Raw genomic sequence first — 17,219 nt, forward strand, 5'->3', positions numbered from 1 at the left:
GCTCTTATTAATAATACTTGCATACTTTTATCTAGGGAGGATTTGAATGGTTGCACTTGTATATGTCATGGAGTATTTGTACATTAATATTTTTTCTTATGTAAGTAAAGGATGGGAATACATGCTGAACCAATGCAAGTTAGCTGAAATCCTGTAACTTTGTGATATGAGATCATTAAAAAAGATATTTGCTTCTAGCTGTGGGATTTATTGCTTTAAATTATTAATCAAACAATATTTGACTTCCACACAGACCTTTTCATCCCGTCTCCAGTTTTTTTTTCTTCCACATTCTGAGACTGACAAATGATTCAGTTAATTCTGACTTGAACAAGTAAATTATCCTAATAAAAACTTTTTCATGCTGTTTGAAAACAAAAATAAATAGTGGAACTTGGCAGAAACACAGTCTCGCTTGAATTGAGTGTGTCGCCCTCTTCTGGCCGCTGGTGTGAAGTGCCTGCATCTCTAAGGTCATGAATTGGACACAATGCCAAACACCCCTTTACCCACTGGAGGAGCAGATGGCAGCTCCCCGGTGCACAAGGCAGGGAGATGCTTCCACCAGACGCTCCGAGCAGGGTGTAAAAAGACACACAAACAAAGGCACATTAACGTTTGCATTTGTGAGTGCACACGTAGTATACATACACGCAGAATGAGATGCGCACACGCTTATCTGTCCAGCATCCAGCTAGAGGCTTGACCTGAATACTTTCATTTCACATGTCTGACGGTCACAATGCCTCTTCACATATATTATCATACATAACTGTGACGCTGGAGCAGGTTTATATCACAAGTGCGCACATCAGTGGTTATGATGCATTTACAGTAGCTGCCAAGTTCAAAATTATATTTGCATGCAGAGACTTCCAGGCATTTTTGAGTCATCCTGGTGAACGCAAGCCACCATATTACCCAACATGGGTGATAACTGAATCTAAAGGCAAGACCTGCTGTCTGTCTGTCTGTCTGCCTGCAGGACTCGTTGAACCTTTCTACTTTACCATTATCTGACTATAAATAACAGCTGGAACTTCATATGAATCGATACCATCATGATAAACTATAGGCTTAATTCCACGCATTAGTAAAAAGGTTATGAGCACCGCATATGAACATATTGGTTAAATCTCACAATATTCTGCTCTTGCCTTGTAAAAAAAAAAACCTTTGAAAGAAATGCTTGTAAAATAACCTCTACGAGTGTTTTATATTTTTGTTTTATTATTAACAGCTTCTTAATCTCGCTGCATGTTCAGTATGCTTCGCCAAACATGTTGCATACATCTTTAATTGTTAATTAAAGATACACTGCATCATTTCATGTACTTTCTATGTTGTTTCTGTGTTTCTTTCTATGTGTAGTTTCCAAAAACATAAAAATGTATTATTGCATTTGAGAGTGCCAGGCCAGTAAATGTTTCATCATTGCTCATCATTAGTCCTTTATTAAATACAGATGCATTGGAATGATCGTCCACCAAAAACAGGAAACGTCAATAAATAGACAAATTTACAGTGATTTAATTAGAGATTGAGATCCTGGATATTTGTATATACACATAGGTCACGTTAAAAAAAAAATGCACATTTCTCAGTCACTGTTCCAACTTGTGTTTTCTTATTTTGGGGTATAATTATCTACAGGTATTGAATGTTGCCAAAGAAAGATTAAATGATAGAAATCTGCGGTCGTTTGCTCACAACTTGTGGTCCATCCTGTCTCCGTTAATGATGCAGCTATCGCATCATTTGGAGCCGTCCTGGTTGACACATTGAGGAGGGTATGCTGAGCTTAGCTGAGTGGCGTGTCACGATAGGATGTGAGGCAGTCAGCTAATGTGGTGTAAAAGGATTTAGAGGATTTGACCCTATCTGCAGATATGGCACTCACAGAGGCTCTGTTAATGATACTAAATGAGTCTCTGCCTGCAGAATGCTAATAATGGTGAAATGAAAGCCCGCTTATAATTTATATGTAGATTTTTTGCAAACAGCTAATTGCGGGAAGTGTGTAAATGTAATGTGTGTGTGTATGTTATCTGTAAAGTAACACACAAAACGTATCACTACCTTTTTGAAACTATGAAATTCAATCTTTGTAAATTGACCTGAAAATGAAGTGCAGTTTTTAAGTGGGCTGCTATATCATCACTTATTGTCTGTCTGGCAGTGCACTACAACATTTTAGTTCTTCTAGTCATTTTTGATTTCTTCAGGCTTCTAAAGACGCAGATGTTCGTGACCTTTTTGGGGCCCAAAGCAAAAGTCTGCCGATGGGCCTTCCTACCTCACCCGTGAGCCATTTAAACCATTTGCACATTGGGAATTTGTCATTTAAACGGGCTCCCCCAGATTTACATTTTTACATTTTAAAGTCAATCTTTGATAACTGTCAATCCATTGTTTTCTGTCTGCATTAGTCCAGAGTTGTAACTAAACCCTGACTTTAGGGTCGGGTACCGAACTTCAAAGCTTCCACACATCGCCAACCGAATTGCTTTAATGCTTCCTATTATAAAAAAAAAAAATGCCTTGTCATTCAGTGTCAAATTTTGCTTGGCCTTGTGTCAGGGCGGCCTTGTCTGAAGACGGGCACAGAGATTTATAGCACTATCTTTCTCTGCAGTATTTTAGCAGAGGACTGGTTTGTTTTAGGGACCCTCTAACACAGGAAAGGAAGCGTCTATTTATAAACTATGGATTGATTTTCACTTTGATTTTCCGCTTTTAAAAATGGGGTAGTGGTCTTACGAGCTAAAAAAAAAAAAAAAGCTATTGACTGAGGTTGACAGCTCAAAACCTCTATGCTGCCTCAACGGGTAGTATTTGATTGAGGAAAATGAAATGCAATGCTCTTTGGGACATTTCTGCAATAAGAGTACCTGGTCAAAATTAAAGTGGAGAAATGATGGTTATTATCTGTTCCACCCCATAAATCCAGCACACCCCAAAGCAAACAGCAGTCAGCAGTTTTGTAAAGCAGCTATAGATGTATGAGTTTTCAGTAAATAATAGTTGGCCTGTCCAGCTGACTTCCCCTGGATAAATTAGGATGAAATGTACTGTGCTGAAAAGGAGATTGAGTTTTTGATAACTTTATTAGTTTTCTTCACGTCGGCTGAACTCTGCAGCGACTGAAATAATAAGATATTTGTCCTTTTTTCCAATCTAACTGTAATACGCTTCATGCTGTCACACACTACCACTGCTGTTTCACATCGGAGAGGAACTAAATAGAAATGTCTGGTGAATGTATATCAAGTATCCACCAAAATATGCAAAGAATGATCTGAATATTAGCCATTTTATGGAAACATATTTAATGTGCAATAGCTAAGCTATAAGCGTTGAAGAAAATATCTTCCTGGTTACAGCCGCATGCTGCAGTAAAGGAAACATTCATTTCTGGGTATTCGTATAACCTGTAATTCCAAAGAGGGACAGGTATCCATAAAACTGAATTCACTTAACAGCACCAACAGAGATAGGAAAGAATGAGGCTGTCGAGTTTTGAATTGACTGTTAATAATGGTATCTGCCGAGAAGCGCAGAGCTCCTTTGGGCCAGTGGGAATGATAAATAAAATCAAAAATTTTAGAGTCACGACACTTTATTTATTAATATATTCTTCACAAGCCAGAAAATTTTGAAATAAGAAAAATAATTGAAAACATTCTTTTCTTTTAAAAGGTAAACGTCTCCCAGATCAGAGAAAAAGAGCTACTCCCACATTTTTAGAGTATCCGGTATTTAATATATATCCACAGGAGAAGAAACTTCATATCAGCCCATGAATACCAAAAATCTCTATCACTTTTGCTTCACCTTTACATGATATCCCTTCATTATCATCTTTCATCTTCCATTATGAGTAGCACCGGCATTGCTGCCTCGCCAGGCCGGGTATTGGCAAAGCTTGACGAGGCGGACAAGCAGGTGCCGCTGCCAATTCCTGCCACCCACCACCTGCTGGGCAAATCCTCTTTACTGGTTTCACTATGACAGTCTGCCCGCCGTCCTTGGCTCACCATGCAAAGACAGGACAGGAGCTTGGTCACTAGTGCCAGGGATACCCACTGGAGGTGGGAAGAGGAAAAAGAAGGACCAGCGGAGGAAGAAAGAGGGAAATGAAATGAGAGGAAATGCCACAGGCTGAAAGAAAGGGCTCTCCTGAGGATTTGGCTTCTTTTCTACCACCACTAACCTGTAGGATATGCAGTGAGTGAGCCAGAGGCACCAACTGGTGCTGTCAGCTATCATTTTTAAATGTACTTTTAAATATGTAGTCTTTTGTTGTTGTTTTTTTGTTTTTAAGGAAAGCCACAGTTTTCTAATATGACAGTTGGTGCACATAAATGGAAATGTTTGTGCAATGACCTTTTTTGGCCTGAATGTGATTAGACAGAAAAAAGGAGATGCTTGTTCACCCCACATATGGGGAGGTGTCTGGATTCACTGATGACTGTCAGCAATTGTTCCCTTACCCAGAATGTATGCTCTGAACAACCAGCTGCAGCTTGTCTTTGTTCCGCGTGTTGTTTTTCCATCCATTTCCAACATTTTGACACAGATGTTCACTGTTGGAGGCAGTGGAAAACTGGCTCATTTACTGCACAATATTTTACTAACAGCCCTTCAGCTACACAGTTTGTAGTCTGGCTGGGCACACAACTGGATGTGTTTGTGTGGCTGAACTGTTGGCTACTGCTGAGTTTGTTTGTGTTTTGTACATTACTGTATTAACAGGTTCTAAATCTTTTCTTTCCCTCTCTGTTGTGTTTTGGCTTTCTTTTCTAGGAATTACCTCCAAAGTCATCTGTCGTCTCTACTTGGCCTGGAGGTCTTCTAGAGGGTAGGACCTCCTGGCCATCATGAAAGGTTTGGGGACCAACCGCAACAGACACCTTCCTGATTCCTGTGACCCTTCCATAGGCCATTCAGAGGCCCTCTACCCTCAGAAGACCAGCACGCTGCCACGCAGCCCTTACCTGCTGAGCCCCACAATGGACCACTATAGCACCATGGACCCCCAGTTTTACCATTCAGCCAACCCAGGCTCCCTTCCACCAGACTGCATGCTCCCCCTCAACAATCAGCTGTCCAACAGCAGCACCTTTCCCAGGATTAACTACAACTCTTATGACCAGTCCGATTTCTCTCCTCCTGGGGAGAGCATTGGGGGGATAAGTACAGGGACTATGGGGACATCCATGTCCCTGGGCATGGGAACGGGCATGAGCATGGCAGGGTTGAGTGGACGAACACCTATGATTACAAGCGGCTCAGCAACTATATCACATCATATGACCAAGAACCAGGCCCCAACCAGTCTCCTAGAGTTTGAGAAGCAGCTACCTGGAGGACGTGACGGATTCAGTACATTGCAGTTCCATCGAACGTCCGCTGCTGCTGCTGCCAAGCAGCGGACAGACAGTCCTGGTCGTATTCGTTACATGCTGCACTCAGTGCAGAAGCTCTTTGCAAAGTCCCAGTCACTGGAAAGTCACAACATGAAAGGAAATATCAATGGACGCTCTACTGGCAGCGGTGGAGGCTCTTCTGGCACTGAGGACGGAGGGAAGCAGAATCGAAGATCCAAAAGTAAAGATCGGGGTACAAAATCAGAGGCGACCGCCAAGCGAAGACCACGCTCCAACATGTCAGGTTACTGGAGTTCAGATGATTTGGACAGCAGCGATTTAAGCAGCTACCATAACACTATGGCCATGATGACTCTGGGGCGTCCAACTGGCCGTGACAGTCAGGGGGGTCAGAGCAGATACATCCACAGTGGCTACAACACCATTAGTTCTTCTAAAAGCAGCAATGACATGAAGTATCAAGCTCTTCCTGCACCTGTGGGTGGAGGAGGTGGTGGACTAGGTGGGACTGGAGGTTTGGTATTAAATGATAATGACTATATGAAAGGAGGGTCTTGGTCCACATTGACCATGGGCCAACCAAGACATGTGATCCAGAAGGGTTCGGCTACTCTGGACAGGTCCATGCTCAAGTCCAAGTCCTGCCAACAGGAACTAACCTGCAACTACCTGCAGGTCGGACGAAGGGTGAGTAGACCTCTCACTCTAAAAGTTACTTACATTCACACATTATCTACTGTATATACCTTCAAGAACGCCAAGACAGTGATGGGAAAGACTGTTAAAAAACAAACTAACTTAAGACTCCTTTCATCCATTCAATGGGGCCTTTAGGGAGATTGGAGCAGCACATTAGGCCGCAGCGGGGGTGCCAATGAAATCCCATGTCGGCGGATGCGGAGCGGAAGCTATGTGAAGGCCATGGGAGACATGGAAGACAGCGACGACTCTGAGGGAAGCCCCAAACCCTCGCCAAAAACTTCTGCTCGCCGCCAGAGCTACCTCAGGGCCACCCAGCAGTCTCTGAGCGACCAGCTACCCCCACGCAAGTAAGAGAACAAACTGAGACACAAAACTGCTTTATTATTCCGTACACGTTAGCGCTCAACAGTATGCTGAGGTACAATCCATGATCTAAAGAAAGTTAACGGTTAAAATATCAAAATGCTCAAGTCTTAAAACTCTTTTTAAAGACACTAACATCAGACAACCAGTAAGGCAAGATAGTTGCCTTATATCAGAGGTGTTTGTAAGAACTGCCATAAAACAGGCCTTTGTTTCCAGTCTTGAGGCACTGGTAAATATACAAATGTATATTTTCTTAATGTATAACTTGAAGGTTTTGGTATCTTGTATTTGAATATACTTAAATGATAAGTTACTATGTGGCTATATAAAGTGTTGATTTTCAGAGAACACCGGGACACTCCTCGGGACACAAATATGGAAATACCGATTTGCTAAACCTCTCAGCAATCAAATGAAAGTGTATAAACCACCAATTTCTGTGCGTACAGGAAGGAAACCACAACGCCCAGCTTCAACATGCCTGTATGCAGGAAATTACAGGCACACACAAGTACACACAGTCCCCGCTGTGCTTACTCACGCATAGAAGTGGTGTCAGACTCCCTGTTGTCGTCCACATGCCAGCCGGACTACCTTACCTCAGCTGTGATTTACCTTCCTTCTCTTGGTCCCACAAAGCATCAGTCTAGCAAAGATAATACCGACAACATTAGTGTATTTTACACAGTATTTCACTGACTGTAGTTTGTACTAAACCAGTAAATCACCACAAATCAGCCTCATCTCTCTGACTGACTGAGAACGTCCCTCACTTGTCTTTAAATCCGATGCTTTCTAGAGCTATTGCAGAGTTATTGCGCAATATGTGATGCAGGCGCAGTGAGATGTTACTCGGTGACTTTTCATAAAGTGGCAGAAAATGCAAGCGAGCACTGTCGTGTATCTAATCAGATTTCAGAGCTTTACAAACAGATAGTACAGGGCTCTGAAGTGGCTGCAGCAGTTACACCTGCTGTCTGACAGAAGTTTCGATTTGAAAATGACTGTCTGCATGGATTTGTTATATAAATGTGTGAAATTGTAATTGTCATTGTATTCAGGTACATAAATACAGTACTATATGGTTGACTGTTAAGAACTTCTTGATGCATGAGAGTTATGTTTGCATTTACAAACTACAGCAAGAGAAAAAGAAGTGATTGCTTGAAGAATGCGATGATGGCTTTTATGGCTTGTTTTCGTGTTAAACTTTTCCTTAGGTTTTGGAGGTCGTGGTTTGAAAGTGTCTGTGCCGTAAATATGTGGGTATGACATATGTCTGGTTTTGATTAGAGACTGTAGAAAAGACTAAACAAAAATGGCATCATCTGGGAAAACATGGACCTACCTGCCAAACACACCTTCAAGTTCAAATCCCCATGTTTAGAAATTCAGGATTTATTCTTCCCTAAAGCGTGCTTGAATGACTAACCCTAATACCCCTGCCAATCCCTGATCGTGCCACCCTGCTCTCTTCCGGTCTGCGCCTACCTGATTGGCGTGAGCAGCAGAACCCTGGATTACATCTTGTTGCAGGGGGAGCTGGATGCCCTGTGGTCTCCACCCCACAGTGTGTCCTCTCTGCACCAGCTGGGCAGGTCAATGAGCAGGTCAGTGATAGGTCTGTAAATCACCTCTCAGGGGTGTGGTGCAAAACACTTGTGATTGGATGAGCTGTCATCAATGCCTTTGCACTGCCCCCCTCAGATGTCTTCAAAGTGGAAACTCCAAATGCCAAATTCATGCCCTGCTGCAAACAACTGCTAACCTTCCTTAAGCTTGTAAATACCATCTGTCTAGCACTTTTAGAAGAAAAGTAGCTGAGTTCAACACTATTCACATTAGGGAATGAGGGGACATCTGTGACCATAGACCATGGCATGGCACTATACTGACATGTTACTATCACTGTGTGCCAACAAAGAACATGTAAAACATGGTTAGATGGATTTTCTTTAGTTTTATACATAAACCTGTTCTTTGGTTTTGGCACCATGATGGCACAGAGAGCTGTCTACATACCTCGTCTGACATCACTGGCTTTGCATGCTCAGATGCTTTAATGACTGATGCTGAAAAAATTAGATGACATCGGAATAGAGACGAGCTTTTGGACTCATGATGACTCATAAATGAAAGTGGAAATGAAAGGTACGACTTGAATAACAAACTTGTCCTCCTTTTATCTCTCTTTCAATTCCTGGTTTTGCTGATCACTCATTTTCTCCCCCGATCCATGTTTCACGTCTGCCTCTCCGTCACGGCGTAATGACATCAACTGTTTTTCCATGAGTTTTCCTCCTTATATTGCGCATCCTCAACACGTCCTATTTGTCTTGTTTTAACACTGATCTTACTCCCCTTCCCAGCTGTCTTCCATCTCTCAGAGAGCTCTCCAGTAACCGCAGCCTGGACAACCTCGACTGCATCGAGGGTACGGGCTCCTCTTTGCCTCCCTGGGATGATGATGACTTCAGCCAGGTCTGCAGCACCTTGGGCAGACGTAGCTGCATGGGACAGGTCAGTGCTTGCCTGAGGGACAGACTGGGAAAAGACAAAATGTGGTGTTTGTGATCTGAGAGAATTTTAAAAATATATATTTTCAAGTTTCTGACCATTTGTGTCCCATTTTGCTGCATTAGCTTAGCAGATTTTTTTTTTTTCTTTTTAAGTTGTTATGACTACATTTGTACTTGCTCATAATTTACATCACAAAGCTCTGAGCAAACCTTCTCCTTTCAAATCGGCAGTCATTTTCAAAGTCATTTTGTCTGCCCTGAGCTACGCTCATTCTCATAGTATAATTTGCATTTTTACAGATACAGCTTGAATGTCTAATGAAATGAGCTTTCAGTGAACAAAGAATCCATATTTTCCAACTGTATCTCATACTCATGTTTTAAAACTAAAGTCCAAATGAATGGCATTTGTAGTTTTAAGTCAAATTCATGTAATTGTATAAGCACTATTAGCTTTCTGGTGACAAGGTCGCTGAGATGATGAACAACTGTGCAAAGTGACCCTGATCTTCCTCCATGAAATGAAGCAGTGAAGGCCATTATTACCAGCTTTGCACCCAATCTTTGACATGCCCATGCAATACAACAAAATTATCCAGTGTATGTATGCATTGCTTAAATTTGCTTTCAGAACAGCACAAATTAAATTTGTATTATATTTTAGATTAGTTGTTTGCGACCTATGTAAGTTTGAAAAGATGGAACTTTTATATGATTGTGTGACTATGTTCATGTGAGGATATATCTGCTTATATCTTTCCATTACTGTTTGTGAATTCCTTTGTTACAAACACATTTTCTCTCAGTCATTTGTTCAATGAACAGACATCTGCAATGCTGGTCATTACTTTTCCAAACGAAGTCTCATAAATGGCTGACTTTATTTGAGCAGGCAGTTGCTGGGATGTCTGTTTCCTTGGCATTTCTTTAATTTTCTGTTGGTTTTATGCAGTCAGATCATGTGAGATATGTCAAAAAATAAACATTTATTTCAGAGATAAAATGACAGCCCATCTCGAGACCCATTCTGTGGGGGAGTTGTAGGAGCAGCATTGGTTTCCTGGCTTACACTGCTCTGCACTACTTAGCAGTTGTACTTAGAATGTTCATTTAAACTTCTGAACCTTTAGGTGCTGTTTTATTGCATCCCATCAACTGAGCATTTAGTGTTCCCCTCCAGTGTTAGAAGTAGCCACGGCTATCAGAATAAACTGCTCTACTTGCTACACTACCGTTACAGAAGTACCAATCTTACTCTTCTAATCCTTCTAGCTGCGAGACCTGGACAGGAGTCATCCTTACGAAGACCACAGCTCGGAGTCAACATTCAGAGATTCCCGTTCCCATTCTCAGGACAACTCAGAGCCTCTGGATCTGCCCATGCCAACATGCTTTCGGTCCCGCAGCCACAGCTACCTAAGAGCCATCCAGGCCGGCTGCTCCCAGGATGACGACACAGCGTCCATGGACTCAGGCTGCTCTCCACCTCCAACTGACACCACTGTTCGCACCTACAGCACCAGCACCGGTGAGTCATCTGCTGCAAAACAGATGATGCATTTGCTAGGGATAAATATATTTTACTTTACCAACCCTATAATATGGGAAGAAAGAAGAGTTTTTAACATGATGCACTGTTATGTGTTGCCTATAATTTCAGTGATTTCCTCATAACATATACATTCAAGTACCTTGAATATGTTTTGGGAAGCAAACCTTAATGTTTTTTGCAACTTTGTCACCCCTTTTCCAGAGTAACACAATCACATGGTCTAAATTCGTGCTTGCTTTGTATTTTCCATCACATTACTTTGAATGCTCTTCATGTCCTTAGTCCCTGTTGGGGCACTAGACCTCCAACATGCACACAGCAGCATATTTAGCTTAAATGCAGCCTCTTTTGCCCATGCTAGATGACCTTTCTACACAATGGAAGACATGGAAAGAACAGTTTGGCTCTTACCTTATGGCCACAGGCTTGGACAAAGCCCCAAAGGAGAAACAACTTTCAATTTTTCTTCAGCGTTTTGGAACAGACAGACCACGCATCCTACATCCCACACACACAGGTAACAGTCTGAAACCTGCTCCTCTAACCCCTAAAAAATATCTTAAAATTTTTAAAAATGACTGTTCAGGGAAACCTAAAGGAGTCTGTCAGCCGGTGATGCACACAGAGCTGCAGTTTTGTGCAGTCAGCTGTTGGACAGCCGTTTAAGAGACAGACACCAGATCACCCTGCTACTCCAATGAGACATTACTGAGTGACTTTGATTATCACAGAGATAATTACAGGGCACAGCAGCAAAAGAGGGAACTGGGCAATTTGCTTGCTTCCTTGATGTTGTATTTGCAGTAGCAGAGGAGTTGTGATTACGGGTGATGACACACATTAGGGCCAAGAAGGTTTGTACTGGTTGTTGACATTTAACTCCTCCTTGAATTCAGAATTAGATCAAGGATTCATGTCCATCTGCTTCAGTTATTAATACCACAGAGTATCCACTCTGTGGCGCTCTTCACCAGTGTGTGCTGCCTTCATGCTGATGGAATCTTTCAAGTCTAGTGCGCTATTGCTGAGGATCTTCAGGATAGTCTATATTTTCTGTTTCAGTCAACTAAATGACATCAAATGGAAACAGGAAAGGGCTGGTTTTTAGAGAAAATGAAGACAATCTATTGAACCATAAACATGGTGGGAGAAAAGAAATGTTACCTCTTTTTTTCAAATCTTTACGTCTGCATCCGATTTTATTTCTCTAAATCCTTTTAATGCTTTTATTTTGTCCTGCATGTCAATGTGTGGCTTTAAATATACAGATAATCCAGTGTGTTTTCAAATTGTGTATCAATGCGGATCAGTGGTGGAGGAAGTACTCGGATATTAGTAGAAGATCACAATTATAAATGTGTTAATGTGTATAAAACTTTAATGTGCAGCTGGTAAAGGTGATGCTCAGTTCGATTACTTTATATACTGCTAAGTATCTTGCGAGTTTCCTCCATGGTAACAACGTCTTATTCAAGTTTTGTCTTATATACATTATTATTATTTTTCTGTAGAGCATAGAGTTTGTTTGCAACATGCAATAGAGTTATGTCCCCAGAAAACCTCATCGACGGTACCAATGTAGTTATTATTATCAATTAAAAAGTTCATTAATGTGCACCGAAATCCCACTAAGTCATCTAACTGTGGCGTTATATTGTCCGAGGCGCTCCTGAAGGCGTCAGGAGACCAACCACCACGCCTCCCTCGAGCTCTGAGAGGCTGTCCAAACAAAAGGCACCCAACCCCGGCTTTGCCAGATATATAGCGGGTCGACTCCGGTAACAGCTGCCTGTCCAAAAGTTATAACTTTAAACACCGCTGCGCTGCGTTTCTGTCCGCGCCTGAGAGCAGGGTGAGTAATTGAAATGAGTTATGGACCTGGTCACGGTGTTTTACTGTGGTAGTGAGTATCATTCATTTAGCTCAATTTGTTTTTCGTTATTAAAGTTAGTTTCTTAGCTTGTTTACCAGTTGACCCCCGAAACGTGGACGTTAATAGTAGTTACCTCAAACTACTTTACTCGCAACTTAAAAAATAAAAATAAAAATCACTCTTTAATCGTTCCCAGTGATGCACTCTTGACTGTTTTATTAAGTATTCCTCCATGTGTTCAATAAATGTATCTTCACACTATATGGGCTCCCATGGCCGAGATGCTTCACTATAGGAGTCAGGACAAGTTGGAGTGATATTTATTTTGTTTTTGCTGATATTCTACATGCTGATATTTCCCTGCTCTTTTAGCGATTGGTGATACCAACACCGATATTTATCTACATATTCTCTTTGTTCTCAATTTTATGGTATAGATCGGGGTGACAGGTCTTAAGATGGACAAGAACATTTTTAGTGTTGAAGGAATATGATGTGGCTCCTTCTTGCATGAGTGCCAATACCAACTTTGCTCTCTTTTGCAGACACATAAAAAATCTCCACACTGCAGATATATTGTTGCATGCTTGACACAACAGCCCCCCTATCCCTGGGACACGGTGCTGAGCATTTAGGTACAATTTGAGCATCATTTTACTGGCCTGTCATATTGTCAGGAATGTTCATTTTGTTAATTTTTCATTTTAAAGCCTTTTGTCAGGCAATAACGATGATGTGCAGATACTATCGTCTATTCCTGCTAAATGAACACTTAAATGGATGCATGCCTTCATTAAAGCTTCTTCTTGGTTGCTGAAATGGAAAATTGGCCTTCACAGGGGATTATGTGGGGGCTGCCCCACTTTTGTTCCACATGGTGGCTTGTTTATTGCCACATGGATTAAATCCCATTTTGAGGTCACATTCGCTGAAAAAAGGTTTCACAGTTCTGTTGATGAACACTCTTAATATGATAAGTCATTGGGTCTATAATTTCAGTGGCGAGGGAGAGTTGATAGTCACAGGTAAGGTTGTCTGTTTCTACTGGCCATTATTGGATTAAATAATACAGATGGGCCAGCAGCAGACAGCTTGGCAAGCGATACTTAGCTGTTGAATAGAGCCGCATAATCCATCTTTTGTCGTTTATTGTTTATGCATCTTGTGTGGCTCCAACTGACCAAATCACAGCAACATTTTGACCAATCGGCTTGATGGTTTTTTTTTTTTTATTGTCACTTGTCTAATAGTTTAATGAGTTTAAACAGCACCAAAGCTGTCATCCACAGAGTGTCATCTTTCACTGCAGTTACTGAGGTTTAGGTACACCAACTTTTTCATGTGCCCTCAGTTTTTTCCCCCACAGTGGTTTGAAAAATCAAGAAGGGCAGTTCATTACTTAAATTATGCATTTTGTAATAAACCCAATAAGAGGATGAATTCATTAAAATTAAGACAAACGTCTGACATCTTTTACTGAATTGTAGTTGGAGTGGTGACATGTCGAGGAACTTTTTTTTTCTTTTTTTTTTGCCTTCGTATAAACTCTGCAATACAAATTCTCACTTTGGGGAGACAATGACATCTTTGTGACTCATTTGGCCACTTGACAGCATTCCTGTCTGTCAGTGTCAACTGAGGACAAACGCATATACAAATTCTATTATAATAAGCAAGCTTTTAGAAACTTGAATATATATTCAGTGTTATCATTGTGGGAACCGTGTATGTTTAATTATCTCTTCAGATTTTTCATTCCAAACAGTAAAATGATATTAACAGTGAGGAGATCACGCTGTCGGTTATGGCAAATGACATTTTGGTGGTTATTTCTTTCTGTTTGTGATTTATATAACCATGATAGAATCAGTTAGTAAGCATTGTTGATGCATCAACACACCAATATGTTTAAAACGTGATGAATAACTTCAGTTCTTGTACTGGTGACGGGTTCATTTGAGCAGCGCCGTCACATGGTTGTCAGAAACTGTTTTCAGCTCCTCTAACGTCTCGTCGCTAATTGTTTTCTTGCCTCAAAAACTGCGTCTGTGAACCGGGCATCACCGTGGACAACAGAACCGCTGTCCACATGGCATGAAATCAGCAGTGCTCAGGCCCACTCCAGATTCCACTTCAACATTTAGGCACAAAGAATTTGGTTGTTTTCTGTCGTTAAATTCCCTTCTGAAGAGCAACCATCGTCGTTTTTTACCAAGCTGCTCTTTTGCATTGGTTTACTTCAATTCAAAAGCCACAGTATTGGACTTTGTGTTCCTTTTGATAGCTCTTCTCTGTGGTGCTGACGAGTGTTTCGGTTTAGGGAAGGCTTTTCTGGCATCAGTACTGTTGTCAGGAAACTGGTAAACATTCAAGGATGGGTTTTATGCTTGCACAGCTTTGTATGTTTGCGTGGATGAGTTCTGTAAAGTAAGCAAGTACAGGAAACAAGTCTGATTGGAGAATGTGTCGCTTACAATTCATCTGTCTGGGGGACGTTTCTGCTGCGGTGGCATTTTGTGCCTAACAGCAGGCATTTATCACAGATCAGCTAGATTCTGTTTTCTTTGCGCAGCTACAGCTTTGATTATATTATTTGTTCCGTTTGGTTCCTTTTTCTGTATGAACACCATGTGGTTAAACTCCAAACTTGTTTAAAACCAGTCTGATCACTTTTGTGGTTGTTATGTGCATGTCCTTGTTAATCAGTATCTCAACTCAACACTCAAAAAGACTAGAGAAGCACGCTGTAGTTGAGAAACAAGGACGACAAAAGCTTCAAAATTTTAAACACAACAATGCTGTTGTGCAGCAGGCATAATGTTTAACGTGTTCACTTGGTTTAGCATGTTACCACTCTTGCACATTAGCACCTAACACATGCTATATTTAGCAGTATTGATAAATTGGTGGGAAGCTAAAATTGGTTGATTGCATTTGCCTGGCCTATTTATTGCGCCAGGCTCTGTTACTTTATCTCCTGTCTAATCTCTGAGGCAGATGCCAGTTATGATTTTAGGGTTGTTTTTTTATTTTATGGGTAAAGCAGATTCAGTGGTATTAAGACTAAAGAGTGAATTCTGTTCACAATGAACAAAGGATGATGTGACACTTGGAGAACTGCACACACACACACACACACAAATCCCTCTCACACGAGTCATCCTGACAGTTATAGTGGTGTCAGTGCATCACATAGCTGACACAACAGCAACAACCCTGTTCTGTCCAGCATCTGTCTCTGAGAGGAAATGTGGTCCTTTTTAGCCATCTAATCAGATTTTTCTATCGCAGGTATGCCGGTCAGTAACCGGTGGATAATCCATGGCTGGTGACACGTATAGCTATGGTGGTTGCTAAACTATAGCTTACTTTAAGTTTATCTCTGACAGTTTCCACATGGCAAGATGTCATCAGTTGACAAGAGCTACTCTGAAACTATAACAACTCTAGATATCACTCAGATACTGTGGTTGACATTTCAGTTAATTATCATGTGGACAGTCTACAAATGAAATCAGTGTTCAGGCTTTACTGGAATGTGACCCTGAGTGCACTGGAGCAGCTCGCTATTTAGTGTCAGCTGGGACGAGGCACTTAGACTAGTGCTTGAAAGTCTGTAAACCCCCAAGAATTTTCTATATTTTTGCATAAATATGACCTAAAACATCATTGGATTTTGACACGTACTAAAAGTAGATAAACAGAACCCAATTAAACAAAGAGATTACAAATTATTATACTTTGTAATTAATTATTGAGTAAAATCATCCAATGCTACGTATCCGTGAGTGCTAAAAAGTATTCAAAGCTTTTTATTTAGTATCTGGTGTGACCCTGTTGTGCAGAAATAACTGCGACTAAACACATCCAGTAACTGTTGATCAGTGCCGCACGTTGGCTTGGAGAGATTTTTAGATCATTCCGCCGCCCAGAACATCCTCAACTCTGGGACGGTGGTGGGTTTCCTCACATGAACTGCGACATTTCTATTAGATGAAGGTCACCATGTTTCTCAGGTGGGTTAAGGTTCTTTTGCTGGACTGTAGTGACTTCCTATATCCAAACATAATGCTTCTCATTTATACCAGAAAGTTTTGTTTTTGTCTAATTCACATAAAGGAAAACTTGTGCTTTTTTTAAACAGTACAGGAGCAAACCAAGAGCGTGGTCAGAAAGACCTTTGAGGCAGTTATGGTGCAGTAGTTCTAACTGACAGCAGCTCACGAGTTTAATCTTGACAGGAAGACGTGTGTGAGGTCATATGAGTTTGATGTTTGGTGAGGTTGAGTACACGTTACAGATGAAGCTAAGAATCGGATTACACTGAACAACAGACCTTTTGTTTTGGTGTTATTTCAGCAGCTCACATGTTTGCTGCCGGGCCTTTTTAAAACCCTTAATGACTTTTAAGATTTTTGACCACAGCATTTAGTGAAGCAACACGAAGCGTCATCCTGCAGTGCCTCAAAGAATCAATAAAAGCTGTCTGGTAGTTTCCTCAAATGCAAACCTTAGTTCAGGATGTCGCCTCAGGGATTTGGGACTATTTGTCACAATAACTACTTTTTTTCACTAAACTTTTAGTCAGCAATAGCTATATGAAAAAGTCAATGAAATGTCCATTAGACTAATCAAGACCTATTCAAACAGATTTGGAATTTGTGCATCCACATACATACTTCTGTGACATCCTTCGAAACAAGCCCTGGCATTTAATTGGAAAGTCATTTGATTATGTACATTTTTAATTATCAGGTTTTAATGCACTGATAGCTGGCATTAACTATCGTATTGAAAATGGTGTGGTCTGCACCATA

The 17,219-nt window shown here is 41.1% G+C and overlaps 1 protein-coding gene across 8 annotated transcripts in view; it reads left to right on the forward strand.

Annotated features, from left to right (window-relative positions):
* Positions 1–17,219, forward strand: part of dlgap4b (discs, large (Drosophila) homolog-associated protein 4b) — a 119,123-nt gene that overhangs the window by 84,527 nt on the left and 17,377 nt on the right. For 5 of the 8 annotated variants that reach the window (XM_069157978.1, XM_069157992.1, XM_069157985.1 and 2 more), the window contains 6 exons: positions 4,807–6,077; positions 6,225–6,439; positions 7,967–8,068; positions 8,828–8,978; positions 10,250–10,505; positions 10,891–11,046. In XM_069157978.1, coding sequence (XP_069014079.1) covers positions 4,881–6,077; positions 6,225–6,439; positions 7,967–8,068; positions 8,828–8,978; positions 10,250–10,505; positions 10,891–11,046 — 2,077 coding nt within the window. In that variant the 5' untranslated portion in view covers positions 4,807–4,880. The remainder of the gene's footprint in view (positions 1–4,806; positions 6,078–6,224; positions 6,440–7,966; positions 8,069–8,827; positions 8,979–10,249; positions 10,506–10,890; positions 11,047–17,219) is intronic. The other 3 variants (XM_069158005.1, XM_069158011.1, XM_069158026.1) reach the window with 3 other exon arrangements.

Source organism: Embiotoca jacksoni, unplaced genomic scaffold, assembly GCF_022577435.1.
Source record: "Embiotoca jacksoni isolate LCO1_2020_lvr unplaced genomic scaffold, fEmbJac1.0.p SCAF_1, whole genome shotgun sequence".
NCBI lineage: Eukaryota > Metazoa > Chordata > Actinopteri > Embiotocidae > Embiotoca > Embiotoca jacksoni.